Genomic DNA, 20728 nt, shown 5'->3' with positions numbered 1-20728 from the left:
GTCTAGTGGTGTGCTTCTCCAGGAGGTTGTTTTGTAATAGCACCAAAATGTGTGTTCATCATGGTGCTATTAAAAAAACATCCTCCTGGAGAAGAATTCTGCCAGACCTCTTACTAATCCATAAATCTCTGGTGATGCCTCAGTAAAAACCTTTAAAAATGATTTTTGTTTATTTACAATATCTTGTAAAAGGAATCATATTTAATAATAGGAACCACGTTAATGAACTAATTACATTTTCTCATGTTTTTATTGTGCAAAATAGTAAAACAGAAAAAAAGGATATGTAGATAAACCTGTGGTGTGTACAGGTAAGCACCTAGCAACTTCTCTGGCTCACCAAAGGTGGTGCTAAATGTTGTTTCATGTCTGAATTTCTCAAGTCATTGTCTAATACATGCATCCCATACACTTGTGCTTACATTTCAGAGTATCAGACTCTGCTGGAGTTCAGTAAATGTTACAATCATTCATGCAATCAGTAGCAGCTGCTGAGCTAAGAATTTCTTGAATTGATGGGAGCAACAGGCCACTAGACCATGCTGCTATCTGATGCAGCTGACCGACAGAGGCACACTGTAGGCTAGTAGACACACTAGCCCAGGTAGCAGGCTCCTATGCTAAGGGCTAAACCTTAGCTAAAGGCTATGTTATATTTTCTATTACCATTACCATTCCTAGATTTAAGTACCAGTATCAGTGATACGATATCTGTATTGGTGCAACCCTAATTTAATTGGTAATGTGGTAATGTGGTCTCTTCTTGTGTCTTCAGGTTTAGGCCTGACTATTGGGCATTTGATTTACAAAATACCCTGCACACTGTTACTCCATTAAGTTAAATTCTAAAAGAGCAGTTGTGCTTGGCCCTAGTTACTGTTGGTGAGCTATGATTGAACACTAAATATTTTTGGGTGGGGTTTAGTGAAAGGTGCGCTGTGATCAGGTTGCTTCAGTTTCAGAGTGTTATATTCATTAAATATATTTAGTATGGCTCAATTTTGTCTTCCAGATTTGTGTACAAGGTTGTTATAAATAAAACAGAATACTCTGAAGGACAAGGGAAGACTGCAAAAGAGGCAAAACAGAATGCAGCCCAGCTAGCTTTGAGTGTGCTTCGTGAACAATCTGATTGGAACAGTCAGGTAATTATAAACACTTGTAAACACGCTACAAAATTACCTTTATTTTCATTTTGAAATGAGGTTGAACTTCCACAATGCATGTTATTCATACAATTGTTTTTAACATTTTAACAGAGTTCATTTATGTCATCTGTTTCTGAAGATGAGACCCCATCACAAATCTCTGTGAAGTAAGTTTGAATCAAAACTGTTGTCCTATGAATTCAGTGATATTCACATGAATTATTTCTGTTTAACAGTTGTTGTGTCACTGTTTTCTTGATGTAGTGAGTCTAAAGATGATGAAGGTTCATTAAAGGCTAAAAGTCAGAGTACAAGTGACTCTGTTGTCTTCAAAAACTCATCTGTCCCTATGACAAAGACCAATAGCCCTGTAAGTACTTTAGAAATGTAATCAAAAATACAAAGTATGATGACTGTGTATGCTACCAAAAGTGATGGGACATACTGGTTAAAAAAAGAAAAATACCAAAACTTTCCTTTATTTAACAGAATATTGAGAAATATTGCCCAAGGAGTATTCAATTTTGAATTTGAACTGAAATTTAAACTTAACTGGATTTTGGCATGAAAAGGTAACATGCCCCTTTATATACACAAAATCAAGATGCTCCAGTCTGTCACTCACATTTCCTAAAGACAGTAGTGGTCTATGACATTGACCATAAAGTTTGCTGTTTTGAGAAGGTAAATACTTCATAAACATTAAAGTTATCACTCATGTCCATAATGTTGGCTAACTTGTTGCCAGTTGATGCAATTCCAAGCTTTGGCTTCCCACTTCCAAGGCAAGTTGAAGGCAGCATGAGGATTGCCAGCCTGGGATGACCCAAAAGCCTTTATCCCTGCACATTTAGGGTGCATTCAAAGGCTGTTATCAATCAACAAACTCATTAGAGCAAGAAAAGGCTATCCACTTTCATGTTATCAATGATTGATTGAGAACAAAACATTAAAGCAATCATTAAGGCCAGGGGAACTACAAGGAACTGCAGTAAAACCATATTTACACCAAACTGCATGTCCCAGTACTTTTGGTCAAGTAATGTGTTTCTTTACTAGAAATAAGCAATTATGTAGTGTTAATATTTTAGTATGCTGATGATTGTAGGCACCTAAACCAAGCCCCTCGGACATTAAGCCAAAAATAAAGTAAGAACTTGTTTGTATGCAAACTTTTCTATTTTAATTCTTTAATATCTTAATATCTTTAGTTTACCAAAACAATGTATTCATTTTTGCAGTTGATTGTTCTCTTTAACTAGTTTTGTTTTACATCCTCTTTTAGATTGGCGGCAAATTTCCAAGTTTCACCGAACAGAAATGAAGAGGTATTAAGTCGTATGAAAAACATCCATTAAATATTTTAATGTAGCAAGTATTTTACTGCTTTAAAGTTTTTAGTAAGTAAAGCAGAACCTCATATCCATTCAGTTTAATAGGAAAATTTGGTATAATTCACTTAGTTGTATTACTGTATATATATTATATCTCCCCTCCTAATTGCCAAAGGAAACACCCAGTATGAATGACCACAGCCTGACACAACCTTCAAAAAAGGGAACTACAGCCTCTAACTCATCTGCAAAATCAAGGTAAATTAATCTAAATGCGGTCCTTTGTTAGAGCAGTCAGTGACATTTTGTGTGGTTGTGTTCTATTTGCAAATAAATTTAAAATAAACCGTGGCCCCAAAAAATATGTGGACATTTTAACCATTTAAACATGAGGAAACTTTAATGAAGGTTCTGAGGTTCCCAGTCACACCTCTTTCAGTTTTTTGTTTTTACCCACTTTTCGTTTGTTTTACTAATAGTATTGCACAAAAATGGAAGAGAAATGAATACACTTCTAAACTTGTACTGCAGTTCATATTTTAAACAAAATGGTGGTACATGTGTATTACATTTTCTTATCAGAAGACAGAAAGTGCACATGCCCACCCGCAACAAGAGAGGCCTAGGAACAAACCCACAAAAGGCAAGGTTGTGGAGAAATTAACCACTTCTTGTATGGCTACAGTGCAGGATTCAACATTATTTATTTTCCCAATTTGCCCAATCAGGCAAGTGGACTTAAAGTTCACTGTTCCCAAACAGAGTTTGTACTGTCCCAAACAAATATTTACTTTTTAAAGACATTTTTTAAATACAAATAAGCATACATACACAAATCTGTTTAGTACAGTTAATTTATTCTGAAAATAAAATATATTCTTCTTCTTCTTAGTATTATTATTATTATTATTATTATATGTATTGTGTATATGTACTCTTAGTCTTTGGTGCAAAAAGTCATGCCATTACAAAACAGAATTTATCTGTATGCTTGTGACTTTTATTTTCAAAAAGATCTTCTTTAGTTGCTTTTACTATTATTAGATGGGGGACACACTCAAGTATTACTGTAAATGCATTCCATCAGTTTAAACTGATACTGACGATGCTATTCTATTCCTGTCAAACTGTGCATCTCCTGTGTGTTCTGTAATGAAATGGGAATTTCTTACCTCGTAGGGCTGGGAGTCGATCCCAAAAAGAGTTGATTCCACAATTCCAGACATTTGGGAAATGAGAGTCAACTCCAAAGCTATAGACTTGATTCTACAAACTGATGTTGAGGTTCAGTTCAGAAAAAATGTAATGTCACTGTACTTGTTTTTTATGACATACGATATATCACAATAAATATTTGTCTGACAACTAATAAATGGGAAAAGACAAAGTAGTGCCACATTTTAAAAAGTTCTGTCAAAAACTCTAAATGCAACAATTTATATTCAAAATTTCACATACTATGCTGCACTAAATCCAATAAAACCAAACTAATTATGTTCTCTTTGCAATAAAACATGCAGTTGGAAAGTGTTCTTAAGTACTGACAATATCCACAAAATCCTCAGAAAAGCACACTGTGACAGATTGTGACATTTATCGTAATAATGATGAATATTGTGAAATTGCCCGGCCCTATGTTCAAATTTGCCCTCTCCTGTGTGCACACTAGTCATTCACTAGCTTGTCTGAAAAATAAATCCCTTTACAACTCGATAGTGCAGCTGTATTTTACTTTTAATGGAATGGAAAACATAGTAATATTCTATTAATATAATATCATAAAATATTAGTGAAGAAAAATTGAACAACATTGCCTGTGCCAAAATCATGGTACAACACCCCCCATTATTGAAGTTAATTTAGCAAGCATTAAGTCTCCAGATTTCCTAGATAATGATAAATATAATTAACATTGAATTGCACTCACCAGATGTTCTTCTTTATGATTGTTGGAATAAAAATTGTTGTATGGAATCGACTATTGGAATGAACTCCATCGATTCCTGTCACTTGGAATCGGAATTGGAGTGAACTCCACATTTTTTGGAATCGAACAGATTAAACTAGAGTTAAACTGGATTAAACTAGAGTTTTCGTATAAAAGCTAATCACTGCCAAAGTGCCTGTTGTTGAATGTCACCTTGCCAACAAGTGGTTGTCAACCCTGCTATCAGTAATGAACTTACCCCAGGCATGCGGCAATCCTTAATGTTGAACCCTGCAATAGTGTAGCTACAAAGATATTTTGGATGTGAATACGCAGATGTCTGCAGATAAGCTGCTCAAATGATAACAATCTGAAACAAAAAAGCAGCCTTTTTTGCCAAAAAGAAACTTACACTGCTGGAATGATCTATTTAAAATAACTGCCACTTTGTGTGACATTTTGTGTCCCATCACAGTGAACCTGGAACATTTTTAAGTGTGGCACAATGACCTAATAATTTTTAGGGTTATTGAAATTTCAGGTTGGTGGTTGTTTTGATCGATTGTTAATATTCATGGTAAAAAATCATACTCTTTGAGTATATTGATCTTCAGATAATAAGTTAATGGAATGTGAAACATAGGTTATTGTTCTAGTAACTTACTGTTAGAAGTTTAATTAACTTAGAACATCAAGTCATTTTTTTACAACTTTGTATTAATGTCTCATATTACAGACAAAAGAGACATTTGACTTTTTTATTTATTTATTTTATTTGAGTATTTAACTAAAACACAAACATGTGATTTGGTATGATAGCAATTTAATGAAAATGAAGACTGGGTTAGACTTGATCATTGGGCTTTAAACTCTACTTGTTATGCCCAAGCCCCTCTTAGACCATAAATAACTGATTTTTTTTTTTTATCTTTACTGCCAGTTTAACAATATCTACTGTCACATGGTACCGTGTGTGTAATTTAGGACTTAGATCTGCATGAAATTGTACAAGATCTAGAAAGGAATGGTTTATGAATTGATATTAGTGGTGAACTAGTAGTCTTGCGGTGCAACAAATACATGCATGTTAGATAATTCTGAATAACATTTTGTTGTATTGAATAACAGTAGCTAAGAAATATTATAGCTGTATAGCCTGTATAGCTGTATTTCAAAAACCTTATCTTAGAACATGATTCTGTTGTTGTAGGTTTTTAGAAGATTTTGAGTTAATAAGCCCAATCGGCACAGGAGGCTTTGGTTGTGTTTTCAAGGCCAGAAAAAAACTTGAGAAAAAGTATTATGCTGTTAAGATAGTGAAGCGGACAGGGTAAGTAAATGAGTAAATAATTCCACTATTATTATCTTGTAGTTTCATTTGTATCATAATATGCACTGTACTCCCCATATTTGATATATTTGGTTTATTCTAAATAATTGTATGTATGCACTTAAATTCCTTAGCAAATCTGTCCGAGAGGTGGAAGCTTTGGCAGATCTTGCACACCCTAACATAGTGCGTTACTACACATCATGGACTGAGGAGACTGCTTACAGATCTGAATCCTCAGAGAGCTTCAGCATCTCAAAGTAATTCATTGCACACCAATCCTCATTTACACATTCATAAGCACTCACTTAATATGGAATGTGCTGTAATGAAGAACAAAACATTGATTAGTTCAAAAACACTAATATGTTACATGGACAAAAGTATGTCACCACCTTAATATCACATCCATTTGTGCTTGTTAAACATCTCTTTTCAAAACGTGGAGATTAACATGGTGTTAAGTGTTCTCTAGCCTTTATTGCACTTGGTTCATTTTGCTAAGGACTCTTATTGAGCTGGGTTTAGAGAATGACCTGTTAGAAAGTTCTGCGTATGTATGCAGTAGCTGTGTCCAACAACAGTTGGAACATAAAGCACCACGATTTGTGTGAAAGCTGTGTCTCTTTTAATAGTGTTGAACACTACAAGATTGTATCATGATGAAAAAACAGCAATACGTACCATGTCATGAAATATTCATATCGTTGCAACCAGAGGAGTATCGGTGAGGTCAGCCACTGATGTTGGCTGACAAGGCTCATGGGCTCGTTGGCTCACCTTCACCATTACAGTTCACTCCAAAGGTGGGGTTGAGGTCAGGACTTTGTGCAGGCCAGCTGTTCCCACAAAGTTGGAATTCTCTAAAATGTCATTGTGTGCTCTAGCACTGTGTGTACAGGCAAGCAGCATTCTCCTGGTATCTATAAATTTGTGTAATAAACTGCTGACAACACTCATCCAGATTACATTATATGCTACTTACTGCTCATCACATTACATATAGAGTATTAAAAAATTTCAGTCAGTTGTCCAGCCCTCTAAACAAATTTCAATTACATTTTGCATTATACTTCGAGAGATATTCAGCTGTTTTACTCTGGACGCTGCGATGTATTATTACTTCATCTCTCATACTCATCTCTCATACTTATAAATAGCATTTAACCCCAGATAGTCCTTTGTCCACCAGTGTTTATCCACCAGACAGTGCTGATTTAACTAGCTCCATAATGGCTTTTTCCATGTTAAATTAGCACCAAGCTAATGGTTTAATACCACACAGCGTCAGCCTACATACTTATTTGAAGCTTTTAAAAGAAATTAAAGTTACATATTTTTACTAGGGATGTGCATGGGTACTAGAATATTTGGTTGACATGTTGGTTGCCACAGACATGTTGTTAAGGACATGGCTGAGAAGACAGCTGTATAATCAGGCTAACTACTGTAGCTGATGTTAACTAGATCCAGAAACAATGAAACTATATTTCTCTGACAAATAACGTTTGCACATTGTCCACTGAGAAGAAATGACCTTTTGTAGAAGATGGAGAGACATCATCAGATTCCATCAGGACACTTGTTAGCTTATCTGAAGCCTCCGTTACTCAACCAACACAAAAACCTACTGATGTCCTTTTGCTGTTTTTGAATAATAAAACAGGTTCCACTGCGTGCTGCTGAATTTTGTGCAACACCAGTGCTACCACCCTTAAAGGTAAGCTAACAGTAAGATTTCTGAAATGAAAACTAGGGACATTTCCGGCGACAGCTTCAGCCATCGGAAGGCCACCAAAAACGGGAACAGTCCCTGGAAAATGGGGACGTTTTGTCACCCTAGCCTACAGCCCTACGTTTTTAGCTGAAGTCCTTTTTTTGCTTTGTTTTTCCTTCCTTGTAGTTAACGAAATATCCATTTATGAACGCTTACAGATATTCAAATATCAAAATTAGTTGAATGCACATCCCTAATTTTTTTTTTTTCAGTTTTACAGTGAATCTTTCAGTGAACATTTCAACGTAAAACCTAACTCTTAAAAGCTAAGCTTACAGTAAGGTGACCAGATTTCTGAAATGAAAACTAGGAACATTTCCAGTTTGGCAGTCAATATATTATTAAATATCCAGTGTTTTCATCTATGAAATAAAAAGGTGAGACGGTTCCAGTTTAATGTATTTTGACCATAGTAACTGTTGTACTGTAATAAACTATGGTGACGACCGACTGATAAAATTTGATACTAAATAACTTCGTAAAGATTCAGTGGTTGTATGAGGCCTTAATTCAAAATTCATATTAAATATTTTGGCAGCAAAAAGAGACCCTTGCCTACAGACATAAAGACTCTTGGCTATAGCCCAATAGCCAGACCCTAAGCACACCGCTGGGCTGGCTCCAGTTCTGGAGAAACAGAGGCGGCTGCTTTTAACGTATGCTGTATGTTATATATGGATGGCTGAAAAAGCGGTGCAGTTTTAAAAAATATTTTTAGAACACATGGTAGCTACTTTCAAGTAGACTGTATGCCTCAACAAATCACATAGCTTAGCTATCACCTGGTAGTACTATTCAAGTCCTGTAACTCCAACACTGCTTGCATTGTCCTCATGTCTAGTAGATGCAGATATAGAAGTAGAGGTTTGTGGTGGTGTTGTGGACTTACCTGACACTTGCTAGCTTCTGGTTGAAAAAGCAAGTGGTAGAAGTGGTCAGTAAATAGCAGCGGCCAGCCCCCTCTGCTGGCCAAAACAAGCACAACACGAGAAGTCTGCAAGTCCGCTTTGCTGGAGGTCTTTCTTACCACTTTCCAGTGTGCTTTTAATTCATAGTTAAAAACATGCACATTTCTGGGGACATCTCCAGCCGTGGGCAGGCCACCAAAAATGTGGACAGTCCCCAGGAAAGTGGGGATGTCTGGTTACCCTAGTCTACAGTCCTACATTTATAGCCAAAGTCCTTTTTTGCTCTATTTTTCCTTCCTTGCAGTTAACCTAATGTCCATTTATGAACTCTTACAGATACTTCAAATATCAAAATTAGTTGAATGCACATCACTAATTGTTACATTTTTTGTTCCAGTTTTACAGTGAATCTTTTAGTAAACATTTCAACTTAAAACCTAACTCTGAATATTTCTGGAATCGTTTCTAAGCAGTCTGCCAAGTTGGTTGTTATAAAATAAAACCTCTGTTCCTATGCATGGCATTATATGGTTTTGGACTGTTTCTTCATCCAAACCTTCAAGGTGCGATCTAAGTTTTTTGTTGACCTTTTTACTAGAGGAAAATGTTCTGGGATATCTCCTCCCCTCTTCCATGCTGAGGCTGCATACACTGTAAATGTTTACCTGCGTCTCTGATCCACTCAGAGGAGGGAGTGTAATTTGTGATCATAGAGTGTGACAGTGCAGTGGGAGCTTGTGAAAGCAGAGTTCATCGGCGCATCTAAAGAAATCTCAGGTGAAACTGCAAATTCTAAAATGTATCTAATTTTTGTATTTTAGTTTATTTTTCCCGTTGATTTATTCATTCCAGTCATGGGCTGGAGGTTAGGGAACCAGCCTTGTGACTGGAAGGTCGCTGGTTCAATCCCCTGAGCCGACAAGGACGTGACTGAAGTACCCTTGAGCAAGGCACCTAACCCCCAACTGCTCCCTGGGCGCAGTGGATAGGGCTGCCCACCACTCCGGGCAAGTGTGCTTACTGCCCCCTAGTGTGTGTATTTACTAGTGTGCATGTATGTGGGTGTTTCACTGCACGGATGGGTTAAATGCAGAGGTCTAATTCCTCTGAGTGCAAGCACAGTTGGCCAATGGTTCTAAAATGAATTGACTTGAATAACATTAGTTTTAATGTTTGATTTTGGTTGTTTAAACGTCTAGCAATATTAGCAACTGCACCAAAACTGCAACTTTCTTTTCATATAATAGATGTATCTTTGGAGCTATGCGTGATAGATGTCTGATACTATATGGACTACAAAATAGGCTTGGAAGTTAAATTACAGAAAATAATCACAATTTAACAGTACATTATCAGCAGTTGATTACATTACATTTTTATAACCTTAGTGTTTAGGCATAGTTATTACTTTTTGTGCAGGTATTACATAACAAGCAGAGTGGATGTCATGAGTTCTTCAATACAACCCGTTGCTGCAAATGGTTATATGTCTTCTATGTCTGTAGAGATTGCATGGCTGTATGCTTGATTATATGCACTGTAGCACTGGCCTGGGGAAGGGCCAGTGCACACAGACTAGGAAACGCCCCGAGGCTCAGAGACACGCACACAAACCCCAGCCTAAATCAACCAGAGTGCTTTATTTACACATTTAAAGTGCAACCAGCTCACATGAAACTAGGCTTCTTACTTAGCCTTTTCTATAAAAAGTCCTTTGGGATCTTTTCAGTCCCTTTTTCCTCTCTCTGGCATGTGTGTCCAGGAGGCTAGTATCCTCTCTCTGCTCTCTAGAAAGAGCCTGTTTTTAAAGAGTCTTTGCTCCTCACTTGATTCACCTCGGCTGTGTCGGATCATGGAAAGAAGCAGCTTGCATGTTTGTGTAGGTGCATTCATGGTGGCTTTGCCTCTCCGATGCCATCCCCTGCCCTTTAGTGACCAGCCACTGGAGTCAAAGTTTAGGTGTGATCTGGTGACTTGGCCAACACCAAGGAGGCGGCATAAGAGAGGTGGGGTCAGCGTGTGCTGAGCGCAGTCACAGGCTGGTCTAAAGACGCTGTAGAAACTGGGGACAGTTCATGTGCGCTCTCCGGAGTGCACAGTGGCTCTGTTGACGCTGGCAGCAGCTCAGTAGTGCTCTGAGCACCAGGTGGCGCTGTCAATGCTGGATCAGAGGTGCTCTCAGTGGTGCTGGCGGCAGTGGCAGCGGCTCATAGGTGCTCTCTGGAGCACCTTGCTAGCAAGTATTTTTATTCTGTTAACTAAAGCACAAAAGGCCAGATATGAACAGAGCAGACATTTTAGTTTTAGCTTCTTGCTTTTATTAGTGTGCATGTAGACTTCCTGAAGAGACAGCACAACAAGTATATACATAAGTCAAATATGTAAAAAGGTTTCAGAGTACAGCAAATGATTAAAATCTGTATAAAATGCAAATGATATTATTAATGCCTATGACTTGTTCACTCTTTTAAGTTCTAGCAGTGGTTCAGCATCTGAGTACCTCTATATTCAGATGGAATTTTGTGAGGGGAAAACTCTACATGTGTGGATTGATGGAAGAAACTCTCACCCTGAAAAACAGCTAGAACGAAGGCAAGACGCATTACAGATCATGAAACAGGTCCTGGAAGCAGTGAAATATATCCATTCCAAGCACATCATTCACAGGGACCTGAAGGTACCACACTCGCTAGCTTCAATATACACAATATAACTTTGTCTGCAAATTGTATTGTCACTGTGTTATGTGGCTGAAGTAGGAAAGGATATTCATGTAAGAAATTAACAGAATTTTTTTATACTAACTGTGATTTATACTACTGTTGCTGTTCTTACTTCAAATATGACTCATAAGGTATTCATTCATTTAAATCAGCCGGCAAACATAATGTTTGGCAATGAGGGAGCAGTGAAGGTAGGAGACTTTGGTCTCGCTACAGCAGCAGAGGGAGACAATGATGAAGGTCTACTGGAACGGACAAAGCGTACAGGAACCCGTTCTTACATGAGTCCAGAGCAGGTGGGTCAATCATTCACTGTGAATTTCTATGTATGTTATATCATATCATAATAATAGTGATAAAATTAGTATAGTAAGCATATTAAGTATCAAAATGTAAAAAAGTACTTTGCAAATACAGAGAATGAAATCAAATTTAATTACTAAATTATACTACTGAACTTCGGTAGCATTTTGCCGATCTTTGCTTTATTATTTTTTTATTTATTTTGCAATATGTTCTTTTGCTTTTGTTTTATGTTTTGACACATTTTATGGGTGAGTGGGTCTTAGAAGAAGGCATTCATCTGAAGTGTCCATTGGTCAACTGATTTTGGAGGGACTTATACTTAGCCATGTACACTCCATGACCCATGAAAAATCTCCCAACATGGTGGAACACATTGTCTCAGTATTGTGTATTTTCCATTATATCATTTAAATTATTAACATAATACACGTTTGAGTCAAGCAGTTCCTGAATGGAATCAAGTCTGACCTGTTTATCTGAGGTTGGGACACTCTCTCGTAGCATTTAGAAAAGTCTAAAGAGCCATAACAAGCCGATTTTATTTCCTTTTGTAGTGATCAAAAATAAGCAACTATTTTTGTCTTTAATCTTAATCACTACAATCAATACATGGATTTTAAGTGCCTACAATCGGTATTTTTTGTTAATAAAAGATCATGTGGCAGTGGTAGCACCTTGTAGCTGGCAGCAGTTAGTAGAAATTTCCTCTCTTTTCTATGGAACTCAGGGCCTGTGTTGGGATAACGTGGTACAAAGCAAGGCATTACAGTAATTTGATTACTGTTTCCTGCAGTGACATAGTGTGACACATGAAAAGAAAATAAGCAGTAAAGAGCTGGGGTGTGCATTTCATTAATTTTGATATTTAAGTGTCCGTAAGTGTTAATGGATGGATATTCAGTTAAATGCAGAGAAGGCAAAAGAAGCAACAAAAAGAAGAAAAAAGGGATTTCGGCCAGAATTGAACATAGGGCTGTACAACGTTAGATGCTGATGAGGGCTCATCCTCTTCTACACAAAATCTTTTCTCCTCAATGCATGATGTACCAACATGTTATTTTGTCCAATAAATATGTTTTTGCTGCGTCTGGACCTAGCTAACATCACCTAGAAAAAGTTGCATTAGAGTTGTGGTCAAGAGCCATCTGTATGCTGAAGCCATCTGAGCTGGCAGTGCAGCTATGTTCTTTTGTAGTAGCAAACCTGGCATATTTTACAATCTTCTTAAAACATAATTTTTAAAAAACATTTCCGTAAATTGTTAGCCTCTATTTTCTCCATCTTCCTGTACCAAAACAGTCAACGCACTTGTGGACATCCCTAGTAAAGATATTTTTGGTCTTTTGGTTTGATTCTTATTATTTGTATTTGCAGCTTTTTTCAATTTTGATAATTCATGATGTTCTTGTGGTTTTATTAGTTTATTTAACACTTTTGACTAAATTAACTCCATGTTGTATGTTCAAGTTAAAGTTGGTTGGTGAAGACGAAAACAAAGAATCATGCTGCATCCACTTACTAACTTTTTTTTATGTGATTTAGAGAAGTCAGTGCTCATATGACAAAAAGGTGGATATTTTTGCTCTGGGCCTTATTTACTTTGAGCTGCTTTGGAATCTTGGAACAAAGTTTGAAAAACAAAAGGTTGGTGAAATTATAGCGCTCTATTTATAAAAATTCATCTAAAATATATTGCATGAATTAACTAAATATAAATTAACATGTCAATTTTTTAGATCTGGGATGATATAAGAAGTAAGAAGCTTCCAAAAGGTTTCAGTGAGAAGTTTGAATTTGAGGTGAGTGTACCTTTGTCTTTGCAGATGGTTTTCAAATGTACTTAATACCTTATTTGAACGATGATGTTTATTATTATTAGTAGTATAATAAGAACAGAAGCAATGAAACATAGTGATACAATGAAAATATAGACAAGGTGTATTATGTATTAACTATGTAACAGTAACACTCCTTATATGCGCACACACACACACATACATATATATATATATATATATACACTGGAGGGGTATACCATGCCATTAGAACAGTGTTTTACAAAATAACCAAGGTACTTCAACGTAAAACCTTTATTTTGCAGAAAACACAATGATCAAAATTAGACAACAGCAATGACTGTAGCACAGAGAAAGATTACAACTAAATTTCCTGATGGTTACAACAGTCACCAATCAGTAGGAAGTGTACAGGCCGTTGCTTTGAATGACTTCAGCACATCTGCGGCCACAGGACATCACTAGTCTCTCACACTGCTCTGGTGTGGTTTTGGTCCACTCTTCTTGCAGTCTCTTCCACAGTTAGGTGACTGTTGTGGGTTTCTTGGCCCTAACTTTGTCACTAAGGATTTTCCAGAGGTTTTCTATTGGGTTTAGATCAGGACTCTGGGCTGGCCATTTCATTGTTTCAGTGTTTTCAGTTTCAAGGAACTGCTTTACCCATTTTGCTGTGTGACAGGGGGCATTGTCCTGCATGAAAATTGCTGGCTGATTGAGTGATGAACGCAAGGAAGGAACCATGTGTTGTTGAAGAAGGTTCTGATACACACTTGCATTCACTCTGCCATGTAGCTGTATGAGACGTCCAACTCCTGCTGCCGAAAACATTCCTCAAACCATGACACTTCCTCCTCCACCTTTCACTGACTTCTTTACACACTTTGGGTTCAGTCTTTCCCCAGTTTGTTGACGAACATAATGTTTCCCATCAGACCCAAATAAATTAAACTTGCTTTCATCACTAAAGTGAACTTTGGACCACTTCTCCTCTGACCACACAACATGCTCCTCAGCATGCTCCTCAGCTGCAGTGTTGAACCGATTACCTATGGAGATTCTCTGCATTATCCTGTCCTCTCTTGCATTTGTCTTTCGTGGGCGACCAGCCTTCTTGGGGGACTTGAATGAGTTTGTGATGTTGTAAAGATGCAATACTCTAGAAATCACAGACTTGGAACGACCAACTTCTCTTGCTTTGGCTGATAGGGTCACCCCTTTGGCCTTCATCTGGACAACCTGCTGCCGGAGGGTTTCAGTCACTTTGGAACGGCTCACTATCTTGCAAAGTCAGTGAAAACTGTAAAGTTAGGCTGCCAGTTAAATAGGGTTTGTCAGATAATTAAGGAAATTAGCACCAGGTGCCAGATTAACACCAATAACTTAAAGGTATCTGAAAGTGTTCTCTAAATTTGATCAGTGTTCTTTTTCAATTATCTCATTTAAGTTTTTTATTCTGTGCTTTAGAATATATACAACTCATGAAATAAGCTTAGAATACTGCTCTTTTACTATATATTATATATCTATCTATCTATATATATATATATATATATATATATATATATATATATATATGTATATATATACATATAGAGAGAGAGAGAGAGAGAATATATATATATATATATATATATATATATATATATATATATAAACATATATATATATTAGGGGTGCGGGAAAAAATCGATTCTTAGATGCATCGCGATGCAGACGTGGACGATTCTGAATCGATTCATAAATGAATAAATAAATAAAAACACAACCGGATGAGCGAGAAATCCGACCGGCTCCCTCTGCATTAAAAGCCAGGTTAGATCAGGAGTCACAACCCAAATGTTAAGAAGAGACATTTTGTCCTTTCAGCAAAAATCAAACCACCTTGGGAGCCACAACATTTATGTCCAGTATGTGATAATATGCTAAAAATGGGCTAAAAATATAAACGAAAACGCAGATTTACTTCGCTCTGCTTTAAGCTTTAGCTATAGCCGCTTTTCTTCCAACTCTTCAACTGTTCAAAAATTGAATAGTTTCTTGTAAAATGTCTCTCAGCTTTCCGCTGTTTTACGAGGCTGAAGTCACTTCTCATTCGCCAGCTTCTTGCTGAACTTTCCGGTTCCACCTTAAATTCTGACTGAGGCGCCGAATGTAAAAGCGGCACCATTTAAGGTGGAACGGGAAAATTAGAGAAGCGACTTCATCTTCGCAGCTTCGCATCTTTTAGTTAATGTGTGACAGTCTCTCGTTGCAGATTTAACGAACCAGGAAACCAACTGCGCTGCTTATAAATGCGAATAAGTCCATTCGTCTCCAAATGTTCGTCTGTCTTTCTCTTTTCCTTTTTCGTTCGCTACTAGCCAGGCGAAACCTCGTTGCTAGGTGACCTGCAGTTTTTCGCACCCCCACCATCACGAAACCAAAACCGAAGTAATGAAATCCCTAACGAATATATAATGTGCTGCGTGGTCATCCATTACCACTTATCTTATTTCACCGTAACAGCGCATTTTATCTCAGATGAGTGGCAGCAGCGTCTCCAAACAAGAACAGTGAATGAGAGCCTTCCAGTTCACTTACCACATTACTTCCATTTGTTTTATTAATAAAAGATATTGGATGTAAATGCATTATGGATCATTACAAATACTTTGTTTTAAAACTGCAAAGTCCTCAGACAGTAAGAAAATAGAAATCATGTATAGAAAAAAAAGATGCATCAAGATGCATCGATGATCGTTTTATAATCGCATCGCAGCCCTCTGAATCGTAATCGAATCGAATTGTGAGGTGCCTAGAGATTCCCACCCCTAATATATATATGTATATATTATATGTATGTATATATATGTATATATATGTTTATTTCAATATTCTAAAATATACATGCAGATAGATAAATATAATTAAACCTTTGCACAGCAATGTATGTTTACAGATAGATTTGGTTATTACATGTGGTACACACACACACACACACACACACACACATACACATACAAACATGTGGATATATATATATATATATATATATATATATATATATATATATATGTGTGTGTGTGTGTGTGTGTGTGTGTGTGTGTGTGTATGTATGTGTGTGTGTGTGTATATATATGTATATTTTACAGTAGTAAAGTAAATGCAAATGACATTTATACAAAGAGTAGTGATTCTATGGATGTCTGTGTGTTTGTCCAGTATTACTTGTGGTTATCCTCCAATACCTCGTTTGGCTAATCAGTACTTCATTATGTTAGTGTTGGTGATGACATTTAACATACAATAGCTGGAAGTGTCCAGGAGAAATCTTGAACTAATCTTTGCTCTTCAAAGTACATACTAACTACTTTTTTCAAAATAAGATGTATGCGCACACACAGTCAAATGAACAATGGAAACTGCCAAAGTTGAGTGTAACTGCAACTTAATAAAAGACTGTCCATGTTATTCTGATTTGTTAAACAGCACAAGCTAATCAAACAAATGCTGTGTGACAAACCTGAGGACCGACCAGATTCCAGTGAGCTGCTCACAAAGCTGGACTGGAGCTCAGCAGTCATTCAGCAGGATCACAATGGAAACAGAGAAAACCGGACATACTGATGCCATGCATAATTGCCAGTACCATGACAAATTTTGCAGTTCAATCATGTGGTATAACTACATACAATTTCAGGCACTTTAATGTATTGGTTTATATTAGGTCCTTCTGTAAGACAGTAGTCTTCAAGCAGTCTTTTAAGAGAATCTTTATTACTGTTTTACTAATAATGTATTGGTTTATATCAAATCCATCTGTAAGACTACTCTTCAAGCAGTCTTTTAAGAGAATATCACTGTTTTAGTAATACTTTTGTGGGAAACATCTGATACATCTTAGGTTATTATTTGACAGGTTATTAATTATGTATTTTTTTTTAAAAGAAATCTTGTAGCAGTGCATTGAAACTGCCACGATTTGTAATGCATTGTGAATTCAGAGATGCTTGCTAAGCCAACAACCACTGACTGTGGCCCTGTTTTTTGCAGAGTGAGATTTCAGCCTCAAGGTCTATACCCACACACTCAGACCAGTTTGTGTTTGAATTTAAATTGCATCTGATTCAGACATTTCTAAGATGGTGTATTATTACTCTGATGATCATTTCCAGTTAAGTATTCACATATGAATGCAGTCGTGGGCTGGAGGTTAGGGACCCAGCCCTGTGACCGGAAGGTTGCTGGTTCGATTCCCTGGGCTGACAGGACATGACTGAAGTGCCCTTGAGCAAAAGGCACCTAACCCCCAACAGCTCCTTGGGCACTGTGGATAGGGCTGCCCACTGCTCTGGGCAAGTGTGCTCACTGCCCCCTAGTGTGTGTGCCTTCACTGCACAGGTGGGTTAAATGTGGAGGTGAATTTCCCTGTTGTGGGATTAATAAAGGGTTATGTATTATTATTATTAAACTTATATAAGATAGGAGTAATACTGATAATTATGAACAAATTGGTTAATCATTACCTGGTTCAGTAGTGGTATCCAATGGTAATTCTGTTACTTTAATCTTTAAAGGGTTTTTTTATGAATGAAGTCATTGTTGTGTTGATGTGTATGTGTAACATATTTAACATATTTGGCAAAATAAAGTGATTCTGATTCTGAATTAATCATTTAAATTGTACTATATTGAGGCTTTTCTGGACCCCTCACTTAAATATTGTTTGTTCAGTGATAGCCTGGCAACTGTAACTAGGCCCAGGCATCTGCAACAATCTTTCTGAATTTCACAATATGCCTCAATGTTATGTATGGGTAAGTTGTGCATGGGTATGTAGACTACTTTCAATCAGATACCTGATATCCGTTTTCTACATTAAAGACAAAAGCAGAGGTGTAGGATGTGCAATAAACACTGGGAAAGACTGCATTACAAATTAAAGCCATCAAAAATCACAGGGAACACATATGTGTGCTCTAAGGTGCCCTGCTGAGATAGCTAACTGGCAAGTGTGGCTAGCTAACAGTCATTGAAACTTTGAAACTTAAAACATTTGAAACTTTGTTTTTGTTAACTCATTAGTGTCAAGGATTAAACCCAGGATGTAAGCAAAAACTCCTCTTGAGCTCCAGAGTAGAACAGAGATGGATGACAGCTTAATCACTCTTTGCTAGTTAATTTAGCCACAACTTAAAGTATTTAACCCAAAGTGACACATAGTAAATTTGCATATCATACAATTACTTATGCTGCAGTGCAGGAACATTGCTGTTCTTTTATTTCCATGCTATCTTGATCATGGATCGCCATGTACGGAGGCTTCTCACTTTTTGGACAGTAGGCTTTAGCCTCTCTATCATTATCCTTTTACTCTTGTTAGGCTGCAAAAAAGAACACAATATTATGCCTATGATTATTAAAATACATTCTGGTGATCTTTTTACCTACTCCTTTCAGAAAGTTTGGATGTATTGCACCAAATTGACTAAGACTGGCTTTACAAGGAGAGACTTTCATGTCATGTTGTGAGTTATCTACAACAGAACTTCCATGCAGCTGGACAGTTTCATGACACAGTTCAAAAATGTGGCATGCAAACTTATTTAACCAAATTAGCACAGTATTTTTTGATACACATCATTCTCACTATATAAAGTCAACCGCAAGATGTAATTTTGTCATTTTTGTCTGCATGCTGTTATTGCTTTTTTATTTTTTTGTTCTATGTCTATATATCTGTCTTTTATCTATTTCTGTTTCATTATTTGAGTTTTAAGTCTGTCCTGAATGTTAAGCCTTTAAATTCATACTTTCCACTACAGCTATAGCCTACTTGATTTCTTGCTTATCCTGTCCCAGAAGCAAAAGTTAATTAAGTACTACATCTCAGTCTCCCCTTCTGTAGTATTCTTCAACTTTCTATCCCAAATTAATCTGAGCTCTATTTAAAATTAAGGTGCATTAAGAGAGGATAAAATGAATCTAGCTATGTAGATCACAGTAACAGCAGGCTAACAATGAAGAATAAATGGTGGCACAAGCAGATGTTTAAACAACTATTAGTTGATTAGTTATTCCAGATGTTGTCCAACTGGCAAACTAAAAAAACTACCAACCCTGAGTCAAACTGGTTATCCTTTTCAACATGATTAATTTTCCTGTCCATTTATCAAGTGAAATCAATCATTAACAATTATGATCATGTGACGCTCTACTGGCATTTTAATTGGCTGTTTGACAAAGTTGAGTTGCTTGCAACTGTTATAGCTGAGTTTCAAGTTAGTTGCAGGGTATGCAACTCAAGTGTAGTGTAGTTCCTTGTAGGTTTTAAGCAAACTGAGCATACAATTAGTTCAGGCAGGCCACGAAGTCAAGCTCAGGCCCCAATCTCAAATCACCAACTTTTATCAGCTGATCACAATCAGCTGATGGCTCAGCTAATTGCCTGCTATCGCCTGGTACGGTCGTTAAAGGGTCTTTCTGGCTGCACCAGTAGTTTGCTTTGAGCGCAGCCTGCATGTAAAGCGACACCAAAGAAAGTATGTAAGGGTTTTATTTCATTTGGTTGAAAAATTGGTATGTTTCGTTAACTGTTTGTGTCTCTGGGAACATGTAAGGTGAAGTTGGCTGCCTGGAGTTTTAAACAGAAAATGTGTCTGTGGTTTGGCCGGACAGCATGTGTGCAAGTTGGCATTTTACTATCCAGAGTGGTGCCATCTTGCTGGTGGTGACTTAATTCAGTTGCAGTGTGGTGTGTTTGGCCTCCAGTGACATGGGCCTACCTTCACTGTTTACAAGAATGGGCTTGTGTTACTGTTTTGTTGCTTTAATAAATCCTTTAATCTGAATTTCACAGACTACATCTGGTGTTGAAAATTGTGTTGAAAGCTTGTCAGATGTAGCAACAGTAAGCAAGATGGTGGAACTTAGAGGGCAGGGCTATTTAGCTTTACCCTTGGGACAATTAATGGCACTATATTGGTCTGTGCATCTCTCTAGACAACAGTGTTTTGCAAGTCTCTTTTGCTGGGAAATAAAGTAAGTGTTCCATTAATGTTTTTATGACACAATAAAACAACTTTTGTCCTAACATATACAAATAAATATTGTATTATAATGTATTATTTTATTGTTCTGTTATACACTCACCGAGTACTTTATTAGGAACACCTGTACACCTACTCATTTATGCAACTATCTAATCAGCTAATCGTGTGACAGCAGTGCAGTAGGGGTTGCATGACTTCAGATTTTTTTAAAGTTGACATTATATGATGAAAGTTGAGCTGACATTTACTAATTATAATGACTTCATGAATAAAACCACAAGAGAAGGAGATGCTTTGTGACAAGCAACTTTGACAATCTGACTTTAAAAATCTGTGACGAAGCTAAACTCCACAGGTCAGTAGAGCTTGATGTGCCCTTAACCAATAAGCCCTGGTAAACATTGCTAGCCTTCAGACAACGGGAGATACGGAACCCAGAATCTTGCAA

At 37.0% G+C, this 20728-nt stretch overlaps 1 protein-coding gene across 3 annotated transcripts in view; it reads left to right on the top strand.

Annotated features, from left to right (window-relative positions):
• Positions 1–20091, top strand: part of eif2ak2 (eukaryotic translation initiation factor 2-alpha kinase 2) — a 34153-nt gene extending 14062 nt beyond the window's left edge. For 2 of the 3 annotated variants that reach the window (XM_036574753.1, XM_036574752.1), the window contains exons 7-19: positions 1013–1145; positions 1260–1315; positions 1413–1518; positions 2257–2297; positions 2434–2476; positions 2658–2740; positions 5620–5739; positions 5874–5999; positions 10897–11101; positions 11300–11443; positions 12996–13097; positions 13190–13252; positions 16718–20091. In XM_036574753.1, coding sequence (XP_036430646.1) covers positions 1013–1145; positions 1260–1315; positions 1413–1518; positions 2257–2297; positions 2434–2476; positions 2658–2740; positions 5620–5739; positions 5874–5999; positions 10897–11101; positions 11300–11443; positions 12996–13097; positions 13190–13252; positions 16718–16855 — 1360 coding nt within the window. In that variant the 3' untranslated portion in view covers positions 16856–20091. The remainder of the gene's footprint in view (positions 1–1012; positions 1146–1259; positions 1316–1412; positions 1519–2256; positions 2298–2433; positions 2477–2657; positions 2741–5619; positions 5740–5873; positions 6000–10896; positions 11102–11299; positions 11444–12995; positions 13098–13189; positions 13253–16717) is intronic. The other variant, XM_036574754.1, reaches the window with a different exon arrangement.
• The last annotated feature ends 637 nt before the right edge of the window (positions 20092–20728 follow it).

Source organism: Colossoma macropomum, unplaced genomic scaffold (genome assembly GCF_904425465.1).
Source record: "Colossoma macropomum unplaced genomic scaffold, Colossoma_macropomum, whole genome shotgun sequence".
Classification (NCBI taxonomy): domain Eukaryota; kingdom Metazoa; phylum Chordata; class Actinopteri; order Characiformes; family Serrasalmidae; genus Colossoma; species Colossoma macropomum.
This window is presented reverse-complemented; position numbering and strand designations above follow the sequence as displayed.